Below are 21862 nucleotides of genomic sequence, written 5' to 3'. Positions count from 1 at the left end.
TGCCTCCTGTTTCTAGGGATCTGTGAATAAAAACTGCTTCCTTCGTGACAATCATTTCCACATCTGCGTGTCTCACCACCCCTGCTTAAAACAAATCCTGGGTACCCTCAGAACAGTATGTGTTTGTAATCAGTAAATACTAGTACCTAACTTATCAGATTCCGGTTATGAATGTTCAAAAAAAAATGTAAACGAAGTCAATCCCTGAAAGTCCTATTCAGACATTTTCGAGAGCAGTGAGACAGTGTGCAGCAATACCTTTGACATCTTTGACTTGGTATCAGTAATAAGGAAAGACATGTTGTTGATTTCATTCTGTACAACGAAGTTCTGTTCTTCTCTTTTGAAATTCTGAGAAGTTGCAAAGGAAATTTCAGTTAAAACCACTTAGATAAGAAACCCATAAATTAGAGGTTACACAGGACCCAAACATTTCTACTAGGTAAGTATTAATTCGATACATAAGACTTATCAAGGAAGGGAACACATATTTGTTGGGTATCTAATGAGGGCACTTGGTTAGGAGCAACAATTCTGGGAACTAGATAGGAATATGTATGTTTAAAGATGGGAAAACAAGGCTCAGAATATTTAAGTCTTAATGTCACACACCTACCAAATAGTGAAATGAGTATTCAAACCCTAATTTAGCTGGTGATAAGCTAAATAGTGCTTCCTGAGATAAATATTTATCTGATATAGACTTTCTAAGGACACATACAATTATGATGTAACTTTCTATTGTTAGATATTTTGCCTACTTTTTAAAATATAGCAACATTATTTTATTTACTTTTAGTTTGGGAACATAAAAAGGCTAAGCAAAGTCAATTCATCTTTCAATATTTGGAGAAGAATATAACACATATTACAGATTTATGTTTTAAATATGCCCCCTGAGATTCAAAAGAACATATTTAGATATTTTTCTTATTCTTGAAAGCATCCTTAGACATTCATCTAAAAACCTAATGATTATGGTAAACACCCCCTTATCAGAGAGGGGTGTGTTCCAAGACCTCCAGTGGATGCCTGAAACCATGGATAGTACCAAAGCCTACATATACACTATGATTTTTTGTATATATACATATCTATGATAAAGTTTAACTTATAAGTTAGGCACAGTAAGAGATTAACAAAAATAACTAATAATAAAAGAGAATAATTATAACAACATACCATAATAAAACTTATGTGAATGTGGCCTCTCCCTCTCTCAAAATAGTATAATACTTTCAGAGTGCAGTTGACTCTAACCAAAACCACAGAACGTGAAACTGTGGATAAAGGAGGATCACTGCATTCTTGTTTCAAACTTTTGTCTTGCATATAAATTTTTAAAAGCCTCTTTGATATTTTAGGTATTGATGAATTTGAAGATTCTTAGTTCTTCAAGGAAAAATATTCAATTTTTAGGTTTCTTAAGTGATTTATTCCTGGCCTCTTCTTATTTGCCCATTAAACATTCTAGGCAGAGTAACCCAACAGAGAAAATAATAGGTAAAACCCCCAAAATCCATTTTGTTCTTTGGCAGCTCGAGATGAATTGATTTCTTCTGGGTTTTAAATTTTCCTTCAGAATACCCTGCTCGATCTAATGCCTCCCGCTAATATGAGTTATGTGACATAAGGAATCATTTGCTCTTACCTAGAGAAACATACAGAATCTCATATAATTTCCTATGACATCACAGATAAAGAATGTTAATGTGAAAATCCAAATTTACAGGTTTAAAAAGCAATTATTTCATACAGTTGTCCTTCAGTATCTGCAGATTTAGCCAACTGCAGACCAAAAATATTTTTTAAAAAGCAATAAAAATAACAAAAAAGTACAAATAAAAAAATAAAGTATAACAATTATTTACATAGCATTTATACTGTGTTAGGTATTATAAGTAATCTAGAGATGACAAAGTATTCAGAAGGATGTGCACAGATTACATGCAAATGCTATGTTATTTTATATCAGGAACTTGAGTATCCGTGGATTTTGGTATCCACAGCAGTCCTGGAACCATCCACCATAGATACTGAAGGACGACTGTATATCCTTTCTGTGTGATTATATGTTTTTACATAGAGTTTGGTATTAAGTTTTATAGACTCAGACAAAAAGTAATTTGATTTATACAACAATCTGATGAAATAAACTAGGAAGATACCTCAGATGGTGAAACTGAGGTTGAGGTTTTTATTTTTACTTTCTCAGAGTCTCCCATTTACAAAGTGGTATAGAGTCAAACTTGACATAAAAATTATAAGTTTTTAAAAATAATTTGGGATAATTCACCTACCCATATTCTGCCAGTTATGGGAAATAAATGATGGAATGCTATAATTGCTATAATGCTATATATGCTATATATAAATGCTATAATTCTTATGATTAAAATATTTTCAAGATTTATAAATATATAGTTCTACTTGCAACATATAAAACAGTGGAAATCCACTAATCACACACTTTAGAAATTTTATCAATAGGATTCCTAGCAGAAGCTTTATTTTAAGAGCAAACCAATTCTAAAATGTGAGCCAAACTAAATTCCTATAGAAATGAAAGTGTGTGAATATAAAACAAATTTAAGGAAGTAGTACTTTTATAAGTAAAATGAGTATGTCCTATAATTGGAAAACACTAGACAGTCTCAGCATTTCTCACGCTGAGGCATGAGTACTCCTGGGGTTAGGTAGCAAAATCGCAAGAGATAGGGAAAGCGAGAGAATAAAAACGGTACAGCTCTATGTAGTGGCAATATTCATCTAAGATTTAGGGGCAAACTTCAAAGTGTTTATGGAGTATGATAAAAATCCCTGTGATTCTTTTTAAAGTCAAATGATAAAACTCAAAGGAAGTTTCATATTCCCTCAGATTCCCCAGGGAACCTATTCTCTTTCCTCTTCTCTCTCCTCAATGGTTAAGCCAAACGTAATACACAAGTTTGAGAAACCCCACCATAGGTAGTCACCGAGGGGAATTAGGAAATTGGTTAACATTTAAAAAGCCCTTGTCATAAACCAAACAGTAGGCACCACTTGTTAGTATCTTCATCCTTACGTGGGATTTTGACCAGAAGATGAACACTTCGGCCACCATGCGGAAGAGTTCCTCGGCTTCTGGGTTTGGCTCCTTCAGCCACTTTGCCCTGGATCACACAATAAGTAAAGTGGCTTCTCAGTCACTCCTCAAAGCTAGTTAAAAATAATCACCCTCCCAAAGGTAAATTTGCTGACCACATAGCTCTTCGTGGTTTCAGCATATAGTTGTAACATTAAAAAAAATTTAAACCATAACTGTCAAACTGCTAACTTTTACATGCCAAAGGCAGTGTGCTTCAGAATGTGATTTCTAGTTTTAAGATACTTGGTGAAAATTGACTATAAACATTTAATTTATGTTATAATCATGAAAAAGCTCATGGCCAAGTAGTTAGTGAATGAAGCAATTCAACAGGGACATGTGAGCCAAGAAAGGTTATGGATGAATTAGGAAAATTAATGACTTTTGAACCTTGTACCTGTTATAGTCCACAAATCTAATCAAGAGCGGGTAGAAGGCATAGAGGTCTCTGGCCAGCGTGGTGAACTCATCGAGGATGAGAAGTTCAGCCTCAGACATATCCCCCCTGGCCTCAGCTTTCATGTGGTCTTCCTCAGACACCACCATGGCTGCCTTTTTCTTGAGTTTCTCCATTAAGGGCAGGAAATGAGTTTTCAAGAGCTGAGGTTTCACTTTATTTATAATAGGCTGGGAAAACACTGTGTGAAGACAGACATTAGTGTTTCGCGCTCTGTACAAACACTCGCTAGAATGAGGATGTGCTGTAGTTACAAGTGTAGCACATTCAAGCTTCCCTCTCCCCCAACACATAACTTCCCAAGGGCAGAGCCCAAGTCTCAGCCATTTTTCTAGTCCAAAACCGAACTGCATAGTTGCTGTTCAAAAGTGGTCACTGAATTGAATTTTTAAAAAATATTGATAGCTAATTTAGAATAGAACAAAAAAAGACTTTTATTCGCTTTGGAAATCAATTATTTTTACACGAAGAAGTCAAGTCGCCAAATGGAAAAGGTTCCCCTAGCCCTTTCTTTAGAAGAGGGCACTCTCTGCTGCATAATTATATGAGACCACAGAGAACTATCTCACTGTAACAATCCCCATCCTTGGCCCAATGGAAAGACTTGATTACAGAGAATGATACTCTTTTATTTAATAAGAGTTATAGTTGTTAATAACAGTTTTAAACTTGACTAAGCTATTTTTAAAAGGAATTATTCCTCTAAAGGTAACATAGATACATTAGGGAAATGTATAAGAAAGAAAAGTTAAAATCAACAATAATCACCTACCCAAATTAGTAAGGCATTAGTGTATTGTTTTGAAGTTTTCATCAATAGATAAATTTATAAATGTATATATTATATATGTATCATTCTGAACTCAGTGGTTAAAAAACTCTTCTTTTCAACCATGATGATATCACCAGCACTTCCAAGGCATAAAACATTGTTGAAACCTTGATGTTTAAAGAAGGCATAATATGCTGGTACATACACGGATGTCCATAACTTATGGTTGTTGGGTACTGAGACTGCTTCCAGTTCTTCATTATAAACTATGCAACGACTGAGGAACTTAATTGCAAACCTTTGACTGCATTTTTTGATTCACCTCCCCATAAGGGCAGCCTGACAAAAGCAGGCTGTTTAAAAATCCAGTTTTATTTTTGTCTCTCTATACACAATCATGAGTTTGTACTGCTGTGTTTATTACAAATCTTATAGTGATTGTCAAATCAGGAAAATGCTTATTTTTAAAGTAGTAACTATAAGGAAAGTTACTCAATGTCTGATTATATCCACATTTTTTAAGAAAATAACATATTAATAAAAACTATGATAGGAAAATTCTAGTTTTCTGTATAGCAAATCTTTTTGGAAATAGAACAAATTTAACGGGTACCTTTCTTTCCAATTCCTACCTGCTAACCTCTTCATCCAGGCTCCCTCATCAATGCCCAAGTTATTATAGATTATTTTCAATATGTTCCCCAGCAGTGTGTTCATGTGTTCTGAGTTCAGAGCTGTACAGCACATCTCAGTCCTTTCTGGATTGTTCTCAGGGCCGTGCTCCCACCAGCGAGACATGTAGCTACAAAGCATGGGCAGTACGACTTCCATGACATGTGGCATTTGAGTGTAGCGGATGCCAGACTCGGCTAATTCCACAATTTCTTCCATGAGTTTCTCCAAAGACGGTATATTTGGACAAACATCTTCCACACTAGCTGGCAAACTGAGAGCTGGAGAAGCACACAAAGAAACAGATTGTGTTCAACATGCCAGTCTTCCACTAACTGTAACAGACACTGGCACCCATTCCACTGGGGCTTCAAAACGCAGCAAGCCTGGCATGCCTTTAACTGGCTCCTGCTCCTCATTCTCCAGCAGCTATTTCAAAGCTTCTCTCCTGTTCCCAAGCTCCTACCCTACCACTGCTCCCTTGCAGGCAGTGAACGGCCAATCCTGCAACTTCACAGCAAACAAGAATATCAAATGCCTCTTCTTCCAGCTTCCTGCTTTTGGGGTCCGCACACCTTCTACATCTGGTCCCACATTCGCTTCCATGCCCCATTTTCAGATGAAGAATTGAGGCCCTCCTCCTGGTTCCACTTGTATTTAGGATGCTTTCTGCACATCAGGGGCCTTCCTCAGGCCTGTGCTTCCAGCCTCTTCCTCTGCAGTGCCTCCTCCCCAGCAGCCCCATGGATGCTCAATCTCTCCAGGACTGCTCAGCTTTCCAGGCATCTTCTGCCCACAGCCACGACACTTCTGCTCTCCACTTCTCACCGATTCTGCTTTTATAACCCTTCTCTCACTAACGTTCAGTGGCATTTCACCTCACGGACCAAATCCCCTTTTCCTTCAAACTCCCCTCTTCCTTAACTTCAAAGTATACAGTCTTATGAGCTCACTTCTTAATTTTGTCAGTGTTCATTACTGACTCTTTTCTCCTTGCCCAACTTTTAAATGTTGCTTTTCTTTAGGGATCTGTCTTTAATTTTCTTCTCTTGCTCATCTTACATGTTTGTCTAGGCAATTATGGCCATACCTATAGGCTTCTGCCATAAGCTAATGACTCTCAAAGCCATATTTCTTAAAAATCTTTCTGTCTAATCCTGGATCTCTCAAAAGCAACTAAAACACATCTGGTCTAAATTTAAAGGTTTCCTTTCCTCTCCAACCTACCTCCTAGGCATGCACTAACTCGGTGATAACAACGTTATCCAGTCAGGCTCCTAGGTTAGAAACCAGGGAGAACCTACAGCTGCGATGCCCCCTCATATCCCCCATGGGATGATTCTACCCCAAGGCGCTCTCACGCCTCTTCCTGCACACTCCTGTCCAGGGCCTCGCCCATCCTCTCCTTCCTGAATGGCACGGCCAGTCCTCTTCCATACTGCTGTCACAGTGGATTCCTAAAATGCAGATCTACTCAAGGTAATCCCCCGTTTCAAGCCAGTGGCAGTCCCCACTCTTTACCCGACATAGAAGCCTGCCTCCCTCTTTCACTCTTTTCTCTCCTGAAAACTATTTCCAGGCATGTCAAAATGCTTGAAATTCCCCCTAACGTACCAGTTTCAGTCTTCCTAATTGCAAGACTCATGTCATACCAGCTTTCTGAAGTCTTTCCAAGTGTTCTCAGCAGAAACTGCTTTTTTGTGTGTGCCCAGTGTTCCTTATTATAAATTCTACCACATATATTTATCAAAATCTCTCCCTCTACTGCAAGTAAAAACTCCCTAAGGAAAAGAATCAAATCTTACTCATCTTTGTATCCTATCTCCTCCATTTACCACAGTGTACATCATAATTCCTTTCTAAATGACTGACTAAAAATAAACAGAGAATCATTAAATTTAATCCCTTCACTTTGTTATGCAAATGATCTGTTATAGAAACATCAGCAGGTAAATTACTTTGTGTATTTTCTTATCTGTAATGAAATAAAAAATCTGCTTCATTTTTGATTCGTAGCAAAAATATTAACTGATCAAAAAGCCTTAATAAGACAGCTCTTTACATGTTTATAGAGAAGATTAGTAATTCAAACTCAATTATGATTCTATAACTATTTACAAATATATTGTGGAAATTATGTAGAAAGTTATTGCTAAGGCACATTTAACATATTTTTCTTTAACATCATTTGTTACATACAATTAGAATTATAAAATAAACAAATTAAAAAATGACTATTCAAGGTTTGAAAAGATCCTTTCCTTGATAAGATCACTATTAAATCCCATAACACAAAGTCCATACAGGAGACTAAGCTCATTAACAAAAGAGGTTTGCATTTTGTAAACAGCAAAGAGCCCTTGCCCAAGGTTTGAGAGATCTTCAGGGCTATTGGAAAACAACTGAAATATAATATATGAGGGTACTTCAAAAAGTTCATTGAAAAAATGCAATTAAAAGATAATATGCATCCTTCCCTGAACTTTCTGAGATCCCTGATATTTTATCAGACTTAGAAGAAATCAAACTGAAAAAAATTCTATGAGAGAGCCTTGTGTGATGTTCAGGCCTTGAGAACTGCGCTTTGATTGCTTTAAAATGCTGACTAGATGAATAACTAGTTTCCACTTTATTTACTATTCAGTTATTTAAGTTCAAATCCTAGTTAACAATTCTAATAGGTTCTCAAAAGTCCATCACTGAAATCATCAACAATGGTTTTTTCCAACTGAGACAGTGAAAAAAAAAAAAAGGAAAAAAAGGGCCTATCTACCTACCAAATAATAATTAGATTTTCCCAAACGGAATGCGACATGAAGCGTGAGTATATATAGACATTAATATATGTAGAGCATATACAGCACATGAATCTCAGGAATACCCATCTTAGGGCCAGGTGCAAAGTAAAGTTGTTAACTGTGTCCCAAATTTATGTTTTTAAATTTTTTAAATGATAAAAATTGGACCACACTATTAAAAAAATTACAGGGAATAAAACTGTCCTAATAAGGCAGAAATATCTAAACAAATACCAATGAAAGGTACAATCCATAGATATAATGAACAATAAAGCCATGTCCCTTGCTGACTAACTGTAAGAGATAACTGAATAAAAAATCAGATTGACCTATTTTTTTCCATGTTTGCAGATTATTTTGTCTTATTCTCAAGAGTGTTAATTTGTCTGTGGTTCATTAACTTAGAAGAAATTGAACAAATTTTCTTTCAGAAACAGTAGGGGAACAGTACGAGGGTACTTCAAAAAGGCTGTGGAAAAACAGAATCAAAAGATAGTACGAATCTTTCCATGAATTTTTTAAAGTATCCTCATATTTGGCATTGCAAAAAATGTAACATCAAACAACAGCACTTAAGAACAAAGAACACTGGAGATAGTAAACTGAAACAGCTCAGTAAAAACCACCGTTGGCAAGTACAATAAACAACATTAAGTCTCAGCTTCATTTCACAAACACCGCACACGCCTCTGCGTTTGTTACCTGCTCTCTCCCGTGAAGACTTAGTGTTGTAGATGGAGTAAATGTTATGTTTGTCAAGATGAGTTTCCAGAAACGCTACAGGAAAGGCACCAGCAAAGGCAGCTAGACATTCTCCTAATGCAGAACGTTGCCTATAAGTGAAAAATGCTTATTTTTTATGTCTTCAAGTGAGTGACTGAAGAAATTACATTAAAATTGGTAGCTTAACCTAAACGAGGGACAATAATATTGCTACTAACAAAATTAACTCTCAAATCCAATCTGCATATTGCAAAACATCATTTGTTTTCAACAGCAAAATCTCTCACTAAAAAAAAAATAAACATAATTTATCTACTAGCAAAAGAGAAATTAAAAACAGTACACAGACTAAAATAACAAGAAAAGAGCTGTCACTTCCCCACAAAGCTGCACTTTTTTTGCTTTTCCTTTTCTCTCCCTTTCTCTCTTTTTTCCCTTTTTAACAGAATGATCCACTGAGAAAACAATTTTTGCTATGTGAATAAGTGGTTGAGAAAAATTTTAAAATAAAGCACTATTACACTAATACATTTTCTGCAAATTTATCATATAAAAGTAATTTCAAGATAGCTGTGAAACGCTAAGACATACTAAATGCTAAAAAATATTGATAACACTTAAACATGATTTATCATTTTCAAGAGAAGGAAGGTGTTTAAGCAGTCATGATCTATTGGTTAAGAGCAGGTGGTGAACCCAGGCTCCCCTTGCCACTGATATAAATTCTCTCTCTGAATCCAAGGCTTTGCTGGCATGTTACATTGTTTATTAAATATACAATGATATGAAAGTGATTTCAGCATATTATGAACTCCATTAAAGACTTTATATAAATATTTTAGAAGTCAGTAAATTGGCCTAATGAAGCCAACATTACATAATTCTCTTAGGAGACAGATTTAAATTTCAATATAATACTTAAAATTAATGATGCCTGATTTTCTAATAGTTTAATTAAAAATGACTAGATATCTAGTTGGGCAGGGGAAAATGCCCTTTCACAGATGACATTAAATAAAATAGAGTTCAATTCAAACACTTAGTAATATTTCATTATTAAAAATGATTTAGGGCATCAAGTAATTACAAAGAGCACAGGCTTCTCTTCAGAGTTACAGTCCTAACCCTGACACTCGTGTGACTGCAGGAAAATGTCTCACTTGTTGTAAGCCTTGCCTTTCTTACCTAAATATAGGAATGCAGAATTGTAAAACTTCTGGCACAAAGTACAGGGTCAATAAATGTTTTAAAATAATGAGAAATATTTTCTTTAATAATTTAATAGCCTAACAGAGAGACAAATACTGCATGATCTCACTTATATGTGGAATTCAAAAAAGTCCAACTCCGAGAAGCAGAGAGTAGAATGATGGCTGCCAGAGGCTGGGGGTGGGGCGACAGAGAGGGTGGGGATGTTGGGCTAAGATTAAGATCGACAGGAGTAAGCTCAAGAGATCTGCTGCCCAGCATGGTTACTGTAGTTAACAGGAATGTATTGTACTCAGATATTTCAAACTTGCTAAGAGAGTAACTTTAAATATTCTCAGCACAAAAACGATAAGTATGTGAGGTGATACATATGCTAATTAGCTCGATTTAATCATTCTACCATGTGTACATAAATCAAAACACCACATTGTACCCCATAAATACACAAAATTTTGTCAATTACATATTTTTTTAAAAAAATTTAATAGCATAAAATATTTCATGTATGACCCCAAAGTTCATGTATTCCCTTATAACTTATTGGTCTAGTTATTTTATTTCATTAACAGTTCACTTTAAAATTCTGGTTCGATTAGTAATTCTAAGGCCAATTCAGATCATTTGTGTTGGTACTATGGAAATATCAATTTTTCTTTTGTATGACTTGTGTTAAAAGATCTACAGTGTAACTTTTTCATTTTTCAAAATATCTTCCACTCACCTTTGAAATTTTTTTTTTATGTTCTTCCCAAATCACTTTGTAATTGAAAAATTAACTGCAAAAAAGGGGGAAAAACCTAAAAGCAAAACTTTAAATATCTTTTTCTTTAGAATCTAACAAAATGATCCCAAATTTTGTCAAGAAAAATATATGGGCAAGAAAAGCAACAACAAAAACAAAAGCAACAGCAACAAGAAAGTACGAGAGGGTGAACCACCAGACACGAAAATAGATTATGAAATACTAACAAGTCAGGCTACATGGTACTGGTTTAATCATCAAAAATCAAATAACAGAACAGAACAGAAATTCTAGAGTCATAACTTAGTAAACATGCTACTTAATATATGATGAAGGCTTTATATCAAGTCAGAGGATCAATTAAATATTTAGTAAATGAGTATTCTACATGCGGTTGATGATTTAAAAAATGAATTTGAATCCTACATAATGCCAAAAAGAAATGAAACTCAGAATTTTTCTAGTAAATTCCCTTCTTACCCCAGAGATGATCATTTCAGATATTCCCTACTTCCCTCAAACTTCTCAAACCTTTTTTTTCCAGCCATCATTTGGCCAAGGACTCAAGTTGTACTTCACCGAGAAAACAGAAGCTACCGGAAACACCTGTCCACACCTGATTTATCTCCTACCTGTTTTCTGTTTCATGGAAGAAAGTTATGAGCTTAAACAGTCACTTTCTAGAAGACATATTACCGAATACATCATTCTCTATATTCTGTGCTTATTCACAGAACACGTTATAACCTGCCACTGTCACATTGATCGGTTCACTTGTATGTTTTGCTTTGGTTTCCTCTGCCAGATATAAGATTTGCGAGGGTAGGAAACTATTTTGTTCACTGTTGTATACCAGCATCTGGCATTTGATAAATATTTAGTGAATGAACAATAAGATTAAAAAGCTAAATCTAAATAACTGAAAGTATGAAAAACCTACGACAATAAACACTTGAATTTTTACCTGCTAAAAGTATAGTGTAAATTTCTTAAAATCACACAACTAAGAGAAAGGAACATATATGAAATAATTGATAGATATGATTATACAAAATTTGTCAAAATTCCCATGTCATAAAACACTATTTGCATATAGTGTTTTATGACAGAATTTGCATATAGTGTTTTATATAGAAGAACTATAAAGTTACAAAAATGATAAAACTCGTAAAAACAAGAGAAATAATAGGCAAGAAGTTAATCATTTTAATAAACAAGAGTATTACAAAACAATAAGACAACACGTTAATAGAAAAATACAGGACCGGCCCGGTGGCGCACTGCTACAGTGTGCCGCTTGGGAGCGCGGCGGCGCTCCCGCCGAGGGTTCGGATCCCACATACAGACCGGTTCCCGCTCACTGGCTGAGCGAGGTGCGGGCGCGACACCGAGGGTTGTGATCCCATTGCCGGTCCTGGTCCGGTACGGGCGCAACACTGAGGGTTGCGATCCGTTGCCGGACACGAAAAAAGACAAAAAGGAAAAAAAAAAAAAAGAAAGAAAAATACACCACAGATGAGAAAAGGCAATTCATAAAATAAAGAAATAAAAATGGCAAAGTAAACATGAAAAAATAGCAAATAACTGGTAATTAGTGCAATGCATTTGAAAATAAAAGTGAGATCCCATTTTTAATTATTACATTTTCAAACAGCAAAAAAAAATGTAATCAGAAATGAGAAAAAACATGAGAAAATGAGCACTTGCTTGTAAAATTTGAGTGTAAAGTGAATCAATTTTCTGAAAAGATAGAGTATCATAATCTAATACGTGCCTGTCTTTTAACCTAGAATTCTAAATTCTTAGAATAAAATTAAGGAAATAAGCATAATTATATATAGGAATCTATAAACATAGATCTAGCATTATTTGTTAGTGAAAAAGAGAAAGCCTGCATGTCAAAAATAAAGTAACATTTCAAGAAATCACAACACTTTTTAGTATAAAATATTTTGTAACCATAAAAACTGTATGAAAATGGCATTTAGTTAAAAATGAAGATAAAAATTTAATAATATTCAGAGTAAACCCAATTATCCTTTTCCATGGATCTAATTTCCTATTTGTATGTAATGGTCCCGCTCTTTTAATTACTGTAGCTTTATAAGTTTTAATACTTGGCAGACCAAATGAGTACCCTTTCATTACTCTTTTTTTTCTCTCCAAATTTCACTGGCTAGTCTCATGGGTTTATTTATTTATTTATTTACTTATTTACTTATTTACTTACTTATTTATTTATTTATTTATTTTTGGTCAAGGTCAATAAAAAGCAAATTTCTGTTTGGAACTGTGTGTAATTAGTAATTAATCTGGAGAGAATTTACATCTATTCAATATTAAATCTTCTACCAGAATGTCTTTTATTTAGTCCAGCCTTTTAAAAAACTGCTGTCTTTCTTCTCTAGTTCACAGGAATTTCTTTCTGAAGTTGCCAGTGATCTCTTACTTTCAGTTCAATGGGGACTTCTTTTCTTACTTTACCTGTCCACATCATTTGACACTGTTAACCACTCCTTCCTGAAACTTGAGAACATGAAAGAATAAAACTGGTTTTAATAACTGCATATATTTGTGCTTACTTTGTATTTCTGGTATAAAATGAGAAACTGTATTAGCAGATTCTTTCATAAGACTCATAAACATTCTTAAGTTTAACCTTATTTTAAGCACGGTCTTTACCATATTGCTTTACTTTTTTTTTTATGTAACTCCACTGTCTATTGTTATATCAATTCTTATTTCACTTAAAGATTGTCTAATTACTCCCTCAAAATTTAATAGGTCAATCTGGTTTAGTTTATAACTATGGAAAAAGTTATAAAATGAAGACTCTTGAAATAAATAGTTATAAGACTTAAAACAGCTATTAATATAAAGTTAAACTTTAAAAATCTTACCTCTCCACATAAATACTCTTGCTGGTTCCCAAAGCATATAAGCTAGTCAGAATTCTATAACAAGACACCTGTACATCTTCCACTAAGGAAAAAGAGAATCTCACTTGAAAAAACAACACTTATTTATACATTGTCTAGAGAAAAGTTTAGGCTAAAAACAGAATTCCATATCAAAGGCATTTTAATATTTGAATGCTTTGAAAAGGCAAAATAACATTTATAATATGAAATATAAAAAACTTTTTGTCAAAATTCTTTAAGAAACTGAAAACACCTAAAGAACATGCTGGTATTAATGAGAACATTCTCAGAAACAATTTCTTCATAATTTTTCTCTAGATATAAGAATAAAGGATTTCTTCAAGAATAAAATTAAACACAAGAATGTCTGGGGGAGTGGGAATATAGGTAGATTTTGACTCTTGTTCCAAAGGTATATAAGAACTGTACCTTTTACCATACATAAAGGTATATAAGGCTATAACTTTTACCATATATAAAGGTATATACGACCTGTATCTTTCACCATATATAAAGGTTAAAAGGGCTGTATCTTTTACCATAACTCACAAATGAATGTTGATGAGAATAATGGAGGATACAATCTGTTAGTTATTTCTCGAATGACCTGACGTAAGTCACTCTGATAGTTTTTGATGCTAGAAAAGCAAATAAAACCTTATGGATGATTGATTATCCAATAAGGTATGTTTAAAAGGCAAGGAAATCTAAGAATCTTGAATTTCTAATTCCAGCTCTGCTGTCATTTCCTTAATCCTCCATGACGGAGAAATAATCCTTGTCCTCAGACTGGTTTCCATGTACTCTCCTGAGAGTAAATATTCCTAATGGGTAAGACAGAGGTTTTGCAACTGGTAGCTGTGGCGTTTCTTGAATAGCTCAGTGGTTTTACACAGAGTTGCTCATCACCTGGGGAAGCCATGGGTCCAAGTCCGAGTTGGTGGGGCTGCTCAACAAAGGCAGAGATCTTGGCTCAGGGTCATATCAGCAGGACAGTGGGAAGTTACAGCTCATGTTTTATTTTTTCCACTTAATCTTGAGCATTCTGTGGGTATTTTTAATAACTACAGAATTCCAACCAAAAACAGCTGATTAAATCCCCCATGAAAACCGACCGAAACCTCTAAACAGAAGATATTTCAGCTACCACAAGAAACCAGTTATTTAGACACTGACTGTGTCTAATTAGCTTTCACATTAGTTGGTAGTATAGCTTATGGAAACAATCTGCATTGACTCAGAAATTTGAAAACATTTAATTTTGCACGTCGCATCATCCAACTGCGTTAGAACAGCAGCAGTGTAGAAATAGTAAAATTTGTAACCTGTACTTTAACACTGCAGAAATTATTGCCCATGTGATTCAGAGATCTGTTTCTAAAAGAATGGTTTCTATAGCTCAAATGTCAACCTATAATGTTTTGTAAAAAAAAAAAAAAAAGTCATCTTAATGTATAAGCAGTGTTTGAATAACCAACATAATGGCTTTTACAATTTCTGATTCTACTATTTCAATATTGGAACTCTAAGTAATAGATTTACATACATATTAGATCTTCTCCAAACTGATGTTGGCCAATGTGTTCAAATAATGATGACAGCATCGGCAACAGTGCCACCGTGGTGTAATTGATAATCTGAGTCACCCCTTTGGGTTGGTTTCGGGTGTGGGTGAACTGGCCCTGCTTAAGATTTTCCATTGTCTTCTCCAGATCCTCTGCAGCGTTGTCCAGAAAAGCTCTCAGTGCACTTTTAACACTCTCCAGACCAGTCTTCATCACAGTCCTAGGAAGTAAATAAAGGAGGACTCACACCTTTCCACAGGAGCAAATGGAATACAAATAAAACGCAGTTTATGTTTCTCCAGTATAGTACCCACCTAGTCAATTACATTTAAACAATGAACTCTAAAATACTTTTTTTCAATACACTTAAAGTTACTGAAATATTGTTCTATAAATAACTTTTCCCAAATGCTTTTATAGTCAACTTAATTAGAACCCTGGAGCAAAAGGCTGTGCTAATGCTTCATGTTTTCCATTTGGTTTCAAATTTTGAGAACTTATTTTATAATGAACAAAACACAGCTTCTGACACAGTTTAGTTAATCACAAATCAAACAGATCTAGAATGTTTCCTGGGGCCATGGGTGTGAAAGACAAATTTAACGTAAGCTAAATCAACTCACCAAATGATACAGATATTTTGTGCTTTAAGGAGTAGCTATAAAGTCTTTTCTAAAAAAGCCTCTGATGGATGAACATTATATAGAAGTGACATCCTGATACCACTATTTCTTGTAGTAAATGAAGGTATATAATATTAAATACAAAAATGGGTATTCAAAGAGTATCACAGAATATTCTCTTTAGGAGACATTTAGGAACTTTTATATAGATTTTTCCTGGATACTATATATGAACTAAATGTATGCCTTAAAGGACGAATTAATCATGCTAACTAAACTGATTTCGCATTTGGTTGACATGCTGGGTGCTGGGTTTCTGGTCAAGTTGATGGTAGGGTGGAGTAGAAAGTGCAGAACCTTCGGAATTAGTCTACCCACATGTTTACTATGCAATCATAACCATCACTTTACTCATCCATAAAATGAGAATAAAACTCTATGTTTCCTATAAAGCTAAATGTTATGAAGGTTGAGCACAAGTACCATGCCTGCTGGAAGCTAGTAAGACCTCTGGAATTGTCAGTTTCCTATTTTTTCTTCACATGATACATTACAAATTTAACCCTCAGTTATATTCCTACTTGTGCTTTCTGCTACTTGAAATTAAATAACCATCTACATATGATCATAAAAGTAAACTGTCATCACATTAGTAATTTATAAAAGGTTTTCTTTTCACCTGCATTAAAGTTTTTATTACAAATGTAAACAATAAGATCAAGACACTAGGTCCTTCTTAACATTCTTACATATCATTATTATATTAATTTACTTAGATTAAAAATGTACCCATTTACCTTGCATCCAAAGTCTGACCCAAAATATGAAGACAGTTGACAATTGAGGTGGCATCATTTCCTAAAGAGGAAACAAAATGCTGTATCAACTGCCCTGAGAACTTTTCAATGCTCTTCTTTTTTTAATACTTGTGTTGCAAAAATTAGTCAATGGCACAACTCAATAATAATAACTCAATTAAAAATACTTTTTAATAATCAAGTTTAAAATCATGCAGTTTTTCTGCTTAAAAGTGGTTATGCAAATGTAAGTAGAAAAGCAATAAAGCATGTCTCATCAAATAGCTGACATGCTCAAGAAGCGTTCAAAAGCACTGCACCAGGCTAAAAAAGGGTTAACCAGATTCTTCAGATACGTTCCCCTCCCCATATTAGTTCATTTTATTTTTAAATATTGAACGGAAACTTTTTAAGCCAGCTCATATCCTTTATGAAATGGGGAGGGCTAAAAGTCTAAAAATTTTAATTCCATTTTAATTACCCAAGTATCTCTGCTATCTTATTTCACGTGACTGCATTAAGATGAATTAATTTTCCTGAATTGAATTGCATTAAGATAAATTAATCTGACTAAATGCTGTTGGTTTCTGGCAGATAGAAGCATCAAACCATCATGTATAAAAACATCAGAAGCTGAAGAAGTTAAATAACACTCTTATGGGATATTTGAAATGGGAGTGACACTTCTTGAAAGTAACATGAAATGCACTCATTTTGATTGGCATATTATATCAGGAAATACAGAAATATGAGTGATAAAAGCACCACTTCTTTGTGATAGGGAAACAGAAAAGCAAATAAATAAAATAGTGAATCCAAAGTAACAAAGTAACTTGACCACTTACAGTATAGTTTGATGTTATCAGTTTCTTATTCTGTACTATCATTTTAGACATGCACACGTGCGTGCGTCTCACACATACACGCACACGCACACGCACACACACGCTCACACACACCCCACTCCTGGGTCCTGAGGTTGACAACTCCTATTTCAATGTAAGTTTTATAACATTTGATTAAGTTATATTCTTTGTACAAAAAAGTACCCTAAAATAAATTTCTTAAATATACATGGAAATTAATAATCATCTTAGAACATAGTCAAGCCAGTTTATTGATATGATACAAATAAGAAAAAAATATGGTATTTATTACTGAGACTCTGAGTTCTTTAAGAAAACATTCCATCCATCTTGTGCTTCAAATCTCAGAATTTCTGGTAATAAAAAATGAGCAGAAAAACAAAATTTATGTCCCCATCTATTGGCAGGTGCCACTCCTAGGGCTTCTACTGTAGCCCTCAGAAATGTCATTCATTTAATTATTCATTCACTCAATAAATACATATTAAATACAAAGCACTCTCAAATTTTCAGTAATAAACAAAATACTGTCCTCGTAGGACTTGCATTTTAATGGGGGATATAGATAATGAACCATTAAGCAGGATAAATAAATAAATATGCATATAACACAATATCAGACCACAATAAAAATATATATAGCAGGGAATAGGGATGAGAGCAACTGCATAGAGTAATAGGGTGAATGGTCGTGAGTCCCTTCCCGAGGTGGCATTTGTGCAGAGATCTGAATGACATGAAGGAACAAAGCATGCCTGTATCTGGGAGGAGGGCCCAGGCAGAGGGAACAGCACGTGCAAAGGCTCTGAGGCAAACAAGGAGCCTGGGTTCCAGGCCAGGAAGTTGAAGCGGCTGAGGTGGACAGATTGAGGGGAAGGAAGCAGGATATGAGAGAAAGGGGGAAGGCCAGGTTCTGGAGCCTTGCAACCAGAGCATTTTTCTGTTTAGGTGCAGTAGGAAGACATTCTTAGGATTTCAGCAGGATGGAATATGATGTGGTTCATATCTTAAGAGGACTGATTCACAATGTGGGAAACTCTGGAAAAGCAAGAGTGGAAGTTAGTTAGGAAGCTACTGCAGGAAGTGAATCAGTTGGCTGATGATCGTGAATTCAGATTAGGATATTAGCGGTAAAAAAAATAAAGATATATTTTAAGGATATGCCTATGTACGAACGTGTGATGGGTTAGGAAAGTGTCAAGAATAACTCCGAGATCTTTTGCCTGAGCCACTGGGGGGATGGTGGTGCCATTTAATGGTCTGGAGAGAGCAAGGGAGCAGCAGAACCCGGGAGGAGGAGTTGGAGGGAGTCATGCTTTGAATGTGCTGTGTGTGTTGGGCCTACTATTGATTCAGGTAGAGACGTGGAATAGGCCATCAATATAAAAATCTGCAGTGCAGGGAAGATACCTGAGCCAGAGCTATACACCTGAGCCTCATAAACATAGAGATGATTTTTAAAATCATGGATCTGAATGAAATTAGCAAGCATGAGTATAAGTAGAGTAGTAAAGAGGTCCCAGGGCCTCCAGTGTCTGGAGACACAGAGATAAAGAAGATGGAGAATAGAAAGTTTGAAAGGGAAGGTCCATGAAGGAGAAGGGATACAATGAAGTGTGTGTGTCTCATGCAACTATTGCTAGATGCCCCATCAGAGACGCTAGTCCCTCACTCTTTTCCTGAAACACACAATTCTCTTTCTGTCCCTTTCTTTTCCCCTCTGCTGTCTCCTATCACAGATTATCAAAGCTTGTCCTCAGCACTGAGTTTACCTCGTGTCCTTTTCCACAAGAGTGGCCAAGGCATTTTAAACTTCCTTTCACATCAGCTCAAGAGGCTGGGATTTTTGTGCGCTTTGTTTCTGGCTCCTAGAATAGTGTCTGACATACGGCAGGCACTTGATTAAATATTTGTGGAATGACTGTGGGATGTGAGTAAGAAGAACAGGAAACAGCACCAGTAGCCGGAGAATTTGTGTCAGATGGAAATGCATATTGGGAATACAGGATTTCTGCAATCGTTAAAGCAACAAACTGTGATCTCCATGAATCTTTACACTTTGGTATACCCATATGAGATGTAGTCCAACTTTCAATGGAAACACTTCAATGTAAAAAATGTGGGAATGGAACCCTAAGGAATGCAGAAACATATTGAGTCTTCAACATTTTAATTTATAGACCAAGCAAAAGCATCAATCCCATTAGCATGTATAAGAAGCCTAAAATAATGGTTAGTCTTGGAAGAGATACAGAGTGACGTAAGACTTTTGAATAAAATAAGGACGACCTGGGTATGGCCCATCTTAAGACTTTCCAGGTCCCTATAATCAGAGATGTCAATCACACTATTAGTAAGAATAGGCAAGGCTTGGAAAGTGTAGCAACATGGTAAAACTTTACAGCCGTGACTGGATGTTCATGGATTTAAGCTTACGTACTTGCTTACCTGCTATGAGTGGTATAAAAACTGAAAGTTTAGATACTTCTCAACTCATAGTATTTCAAGGTCCCAGCTACTTTCCTTGTCCTCAAACACTCCTTTCATCACCTCTCAACCATTAGAGAAACACTATGGATTGCCTACTTGTCATTAAGATTGTGTGTTTGTATCATGTGTGTGTGTGTGTGTGTGTGTGTGTGTGTAAGCATGAAAGGTACATAAATAAAATCACAGTTCATACCTGATTCTAATAACAATAGACAACACTGAGGTTTAAAAAAACACCATAATAACTCTCATAATACAACTCTCTAAAGAGGAAAAATAACAAAGTTAAATATATAAATAGGCAGAAATAAAGTTTTTTGGTATTTTAATCCCAAATTGTTTTGTGGTTTTTAATGTAAGGTTTCTATAACTCAGGAAGTCTCAATCCTATCTCACATGTGACACATCATAAACCACTTCTGTTTTGTAACCTGATCCACTGTGGATTCTCAGAAGGTTGACTTTCCTCTGGACACAGTAATCGCAGTCATTCCAATTTTTATTCTTTCTCTCTATTTTTCTAAAATGCCTCTCGAAATGATGTCTCACTATACTCTCTTCTTTGAAGAAATGATTAATCTTGGCAGAATCCTTATTAATAAAACAAAATAAATTATGATAAAAGATATTTATCTCAAAACTATGAGAAAGGTAGAGAGAAACTGAAGAGTGTCAATGATTTTATCACTTCTGAAGTCTGTGATATTGAAAGAATGAAATTACTGGCTCCCTAATGTGGTGAGAAATTTCAGCTTAACTGAGAACACATTTTGGCTATTTGCATATTCTAATCATTTGTCCCAAACTCAGGAAATTGTCTCATAATGCTATCTATGTTCACTTGAAAGAAATATCTGTATTGCTCTAATAATATCTTCTGGTATTACTTTCATTATAGGTGTCTAATTTCAATATTTCTGAACTTATTTCTCCATATGAAATAGGTTATTTTCTTTTATATTATACACAACGAGTCAAATCTAGGAAACTCTTGTCTTTGCCATGTATAGTATCACAGAACTAAAGAACTTTTAAGTTAGACAAAGACCTTAATGATCCTCCAGTTGTGAATAACAGTGATGATCCAACAGTAGCAGATTGTGCATGACTGAAGCATTAAGTTCTCAACCTAATGGAACATTCAATTCTCAGATATGCTCTATCCTCAGAGATTCTCAGTACTGTAAACGATTTCACTTTCGTCATATGTGTCCTACCAAATAAGTGCAAGCATGATCTGAACCTTGGTAGGGATGATGCAAACATATTAATTTTCTAATATCTCCTGATATAGGACAGTAGTCATCATTTAAATACATGAATGTTTTTTGGGGGGAGATACCAGAAATATCAACATAAATTTAATCCACTAATTTACTGATCAGGGAGAGATACCCATTGATAGAACTCAGTGTTATTTTACTTAGTATTTACTTTTAAAACTCTTCCAAATATAACATCAAGATTTATGCACTGGTTTAACTAAACATACTAACATGGAAAAAAAAATGAATATTTTAACAAGAGCTACTGCTTCATTTTAAATATATGTAAATGCTTAGCTTGTTCGGTCTTCCTTCAGTTAATATTAGAGTTGTACTAATGATGTTATAGTTTGAGTCCTAGCTTCATTGTGAGGTCAAACCAGAAGAAATATTGGAGTACTATGCTCACGATGTTACAAAACCCTGGCTTTGTTGCAGGTACTCCTATAAGTCCCTATATCACCGATTCAGAAATTCTGTAGTAACACTGAGGAGTGACTGGCAGATTCAGTGTTTTACTACAAGTAGAACATTAAAATTCACCAGAAAATTGAAAAGTAAAAGAAGCCTACAAACGATAAACATTTTGTGCCAGCTTTCTCAAATAGTTCCTAGAACTGAAAGGATCACTGTTACTTGAGTTCGATGATCTTTGTTATTTGAACTGTCAATAATTATGTGTTACTTCCTTTTCAATCTAAGTGCCCTAAGTATTTTCATGGACCTCTTAAGGAATAAAAAACCATGATTCTCATAAACTGTAAAATAATTGGATATTACATTTTCTCTGAATAAACTCTTAAGCAAAAAAAAAAAAAAAAAAAAAAAAAAAAAA

At 34.9% G+C, this 21862-nt stretch overlaps 1 protein-coding gene across 3 annotated transcripts in view; it reads right to left on the bottom strand.

The window, feature by feature from the left end:
• RYR2 (ryanodine receptor 2 (cardiac)) overlaps positions 1-21862 on the bottom strand; it is a 204261-nt gene that overhangs the window by 102005 nt on the left and 80394 nt on the right. For all 3 annotated transcript variants that reach the window (XM_008569233.1, XM_008569234.1, XM_008569235.1), the window contains 8 exons: positions 16407-16467; positions 14968-15206; positions 13401-13482; positions 8529-8659; positions 4989-5309; positions 3525-3765; positions 3065-3152; positions 259-351 (listed from right to left, as the gene is read on the bottom strand). In XM_008569233.1, coding sequence (XP_008567455.1) covers positions 259-351; positions 3065-3152; positions 3525-3765; positions 4989-5309; positions 8529-8659; positions 13401-13482; positions 14968-15206; positions 16407-16467 — 1256 coding nt within the window. The remainder of the gene's footprint in view (positions 1-258; positions 352-3064; positions 3153-3524; positions 3766-4988; positions 5310-8528; positions 8660-13400; positions 13483-14967; positions 15207-16406; positions 16468-21862) is intronic.

The sequence above is a fragment of the Galeopterus variegatus genome, unplaced genomic scaffold (genome assembly GCF_000696425.1).
Source record: "Galeopterus variegatus unplaced genomic scaffold, G_variegatus-3.0.2 Scaffold482, whole genome shotgun sequence".
NCBI lineage: Eukaryota > Metazoa > Chordata > Mammalia > Dermoptera > Cynocephalidae > Galeopterus > Galeopterus variegatus.
Note: the sequence above shows the minus strand (reverse complement) of the source record. Positions and strands in the feature narration are given on the sequence as shown.